Source organism: Limulus polyphemus, unplaced genomic scaffold (genome assembly GCF_000517525.1).
Source record: "Limulus polyphemus unplaced genomic scaffold, Limulus_polyphemus-2.1.2 Scaffold1023, whole genome shotgun sequence".
Classification (NCBI taxonomy): domain Eukaryota; kingdom Metazoa; phylum Arthropoda; class Merostomata; order Xiphosura; family Limulidae; genus Limulus; species Limulus polyphemus.
In genome coordinates, this window is record NW_013666633.1 from 141,953 (window position 1) to 145,230 (window position 3,278).

General features: G+C 37.7%; 1 protein-coding gene across 1 annotated transcript in view; it reads left to right on the forward strand.

Moving 5' to 3' along the window:
• The window catches only part of LOC106461747 (GTPase-activating Rap/Ran-GAP domain-like protein 3), a 96,954-nt gene that overhangs the window by 20,332 nt on the left and 73,344 nt on the right, over positions 1-3,278 (forward strand). The window contains exons 2-3 of the mRNA XM_022388776.1: positions 209-289; positions 694-775. Coding sequence (XP_022244484.1) covers positions 209-289; positions 694-775 — 163 coding nt within the window. The remainder of the gene's footprint in view (positions 1-208; positions 290-693; positions 776-3,278) is intronic.

A 3,278-nucleotide genomic window follows, 5' to 3' on the forward strand; every position in this document is an offset into this window, starting at 1 on the left:
CGCCCCCACGGCTGAAAGGGCGAGCATGTTTGGTGTGACGGGGATTCGAACCCGCGACCCACAGATTGCGAGTTGAGCGCCCTAACCACCTGGCCATGCCGGGCCACGCCATATTTTCGGATATAATTTAAGAATATTTTTACACCGGAGAAAGTAAGTTTTATTCTCAATTCGATAATAATGTAACCTGTTCTTTTTCTTTTCTTAGTTGGCTTCTGTTGAGAACGATGGCGCTGACCTTTTTAGAAGATTTCGAGTCGAAAATGGGGAAAGAGTGGAAAAAGATGAAGTAAGTCAAGCATCATGTTGGACTTTGTGTCCAATGTTTTTCGTGTCTCGAATATAGAAATCGAATAAAATTTCATCAGACCTATACGTTTATATATATTCATCATGTTGGACTTTGTGTCCAATGTTTTTCGTGTCTCGACATAGAAATCGAATAAAATTTCAGCAGACCTATACGTTTATATATATTCATCATGTTGGCTATTTTTAGTGAAGAAGAAAAAAAAAACATTGTGGTTTTCTTACAAGTTCTATACTCCCCTAGCTAGATGTATAAAAGTCACTCTATCAAACAAATATATTTTTTTGAAACCAGGCTTTTTTTATTGTTCTTGTTGTTATTGCTATTCCACATTGACCCCCATCGATAATTCTTTGAACTTGACTGAAATTTTTTGTTTCCAGCTCTACGGATCGCCAAGCACACCCGTTTTAGAAAACCCAGAGTATCAAACCAGATGGTACTTTAAGTACTTCCTAGGACGACGTAAGTTGTAAAATGGTATCATTGAAATAAATAAAGTGAGTTTCTTATGTTAAGACTTTCCTTACTTTTTTATAAAACTTCAAAAAACAGATACAATTTATCATATAATGTATTCTCTCGCTATGTCTTCGGATTTATAACGCTCAAATCCGGTGCTCGATTCCTCGCGGTGAACACAAGAGATAGCTCAATGTGGCTTTGCTCTAAAAACACAAAATGTATACTCTATACAAAAAATTAATGAATTTGTGATTCAAAAAGCTCGCTTTAGTTTTGCTTATTCTAGAGCAAAGCTACACAATAGGCTATCTGTGCTCTGTCCGCCACTAGGACTCGAATCCTTGATTTTAGCGTTGTGAGTTTGTAAACCTAACGCTGCCATACTGAAACACGGCTCGCTTTGAGCTGTTTCTATTAAATCGCTTATTATATATATATATATATGTATATGTGACTTTTTCTTTCTACCTCTTATGTATGTGTGTGTGTTAAAGTTACCCGGCAGTGCTAAACTTTAAAAGTAATTCTATAAATAATGTGGGCGTGAACCGTCCTATTCCACTATTTTGAGCCGTACCACACGAACCTATTTGTCCAATGCAAACACCACATTCGTTTGGGGTCGGCTTATAGGCCGTACCATCGAAACGTCTGCCGAACTCTAACCGTTAGTCCGATTAAATATCCGTTTAAATGCAATCATTGAGGTTTCTGCCTCCGTTTCTGCGCCGAACTTAATCGAAATTGGTTCAGCCAGTTCTTTACAACAATTTATGACACCAGACAGACTAACAAATCTTTGTATGTTTGTCTTCTAAATTGTCAAGGCAAATTGCTAACGCAACACAAAAAATCACGAAAATGATTTAAAAAGTTGGAACTATCTTTAATTTTTTTTTCATTACTTTATATAAGCCGTCTAAAGATCCAGAGACTTTATAAATTAACGTATGTACAGGAAGTCCCGAAATGAACATCCCCATACAGCGGACCTTTGATCCAAACATCACATGCCTCGTTTGTTAAACGTAACTGTTACTATCATTGTAATAATGCTCTACATTTGTAATAAATCAAATTAATCTTTGACCGGTGTTACTTTTGAATACACTACAGTCCCCAGTAATTCAGCAGAAAGTTTACAGACTTACAACGCTAAAATCTGAGGTTTGATTCATCTGGTTGACAGCGTGCGCTAAAACTTTACAAACGGACACACGTCATATTCTGAATAACTGACCAAAGCGATATCTCAGTAAGCAGATGGCCAGGTGGTTAGGGCGCTCGACTCGCAATCTGTGGATCGCGGGTTCGAATCCCCGTCACACCAAACATGCTCGCCCTTTCAGCCGTGGGGGCGTTATAACGTGACGGCCGATCCCACTATTCGTTGGTAAAAGAGTAGCCCAAGAGTTGGCGGTGGGTGGTGATGACTAGCTGCCTTCCCTCTAGTCTTACGCCGCGAAATTAGGGACGGCTAGCGCAGATAGCCCTCGCGTAGCTTTTCGCGAAATTCAAAAAACTAAACCAAAACCAGTAAGTAGAAAAATAAATTTGTGTTTACAGCCGTTTGACATCAAGTAATCAGTGTTAATTGAATATTAAACGTGCTTTTTCAATTACTCAGCCTGTATAGTACGTTTCGCTATGTGTTCCAAATACACGTTTCCTTAATCTGGATTATGATCCCGAGAAAGTTAGCCACTTTTAGATAATACAAAGTTCTATATTGCACGAGCATTCATTAGTAATGTGTAACAGCTGTAATTCGTAATTAACAAGGCATTACAACCATCAAATGATCATCGGGCAGCGCTTATTTAAACATACTATACAGATCAATAAGTGAAAAGTGTAAAAGAGAATTCTTGAAAAAAAAAATGTAGTAACAAATAAAGTGAAAAAAAATTGACTTCTGGGCATCCTGAAGAGCGTTTTAAGGGTAAGAAAAAAAAACCCAGCAACCATAAACAATAGAAATGTCCCGCCTTAGCAATAGTCCAACAGATTGGTGTAAATGTTTGAAGGAATTACTGGTTTTGCGCAAAAAAAGCACCAAATTTTGCACTTTTGTAGAGTTGGACCCAAATGAATTTTTTTCAAGATAGCCACCATGCGTTCTCAGAATTCAGACTTTCACTGATGTTTGGTTTGTAAATCTCACATTGGCCATTGTTTTTTGGTTGAAACTGAATTACTGAATAAAATCTGATATTGATATATTTCACTATTCTTCAAAGTTAATATTTTCAAGATGGCTATAGCATACCTAGAAAATAATCATTATTGTTATCAATAATTAGTAAACACTATCAATATTTCATATACTTATTGCTCCATAATTACAGAGAGTTGTTGTTATTGTTTGTAGTTAAGCACAAAGCTACACAATGGGCTATCTGTGCACTGCCCACCACGGGTATCGAAACCCGGTTTCTAGCTTTGTAAGTCCGCAGACATACCGCTGTGCCACTGGGGGGGGGCAGATTGCCGAGAGAGTAAA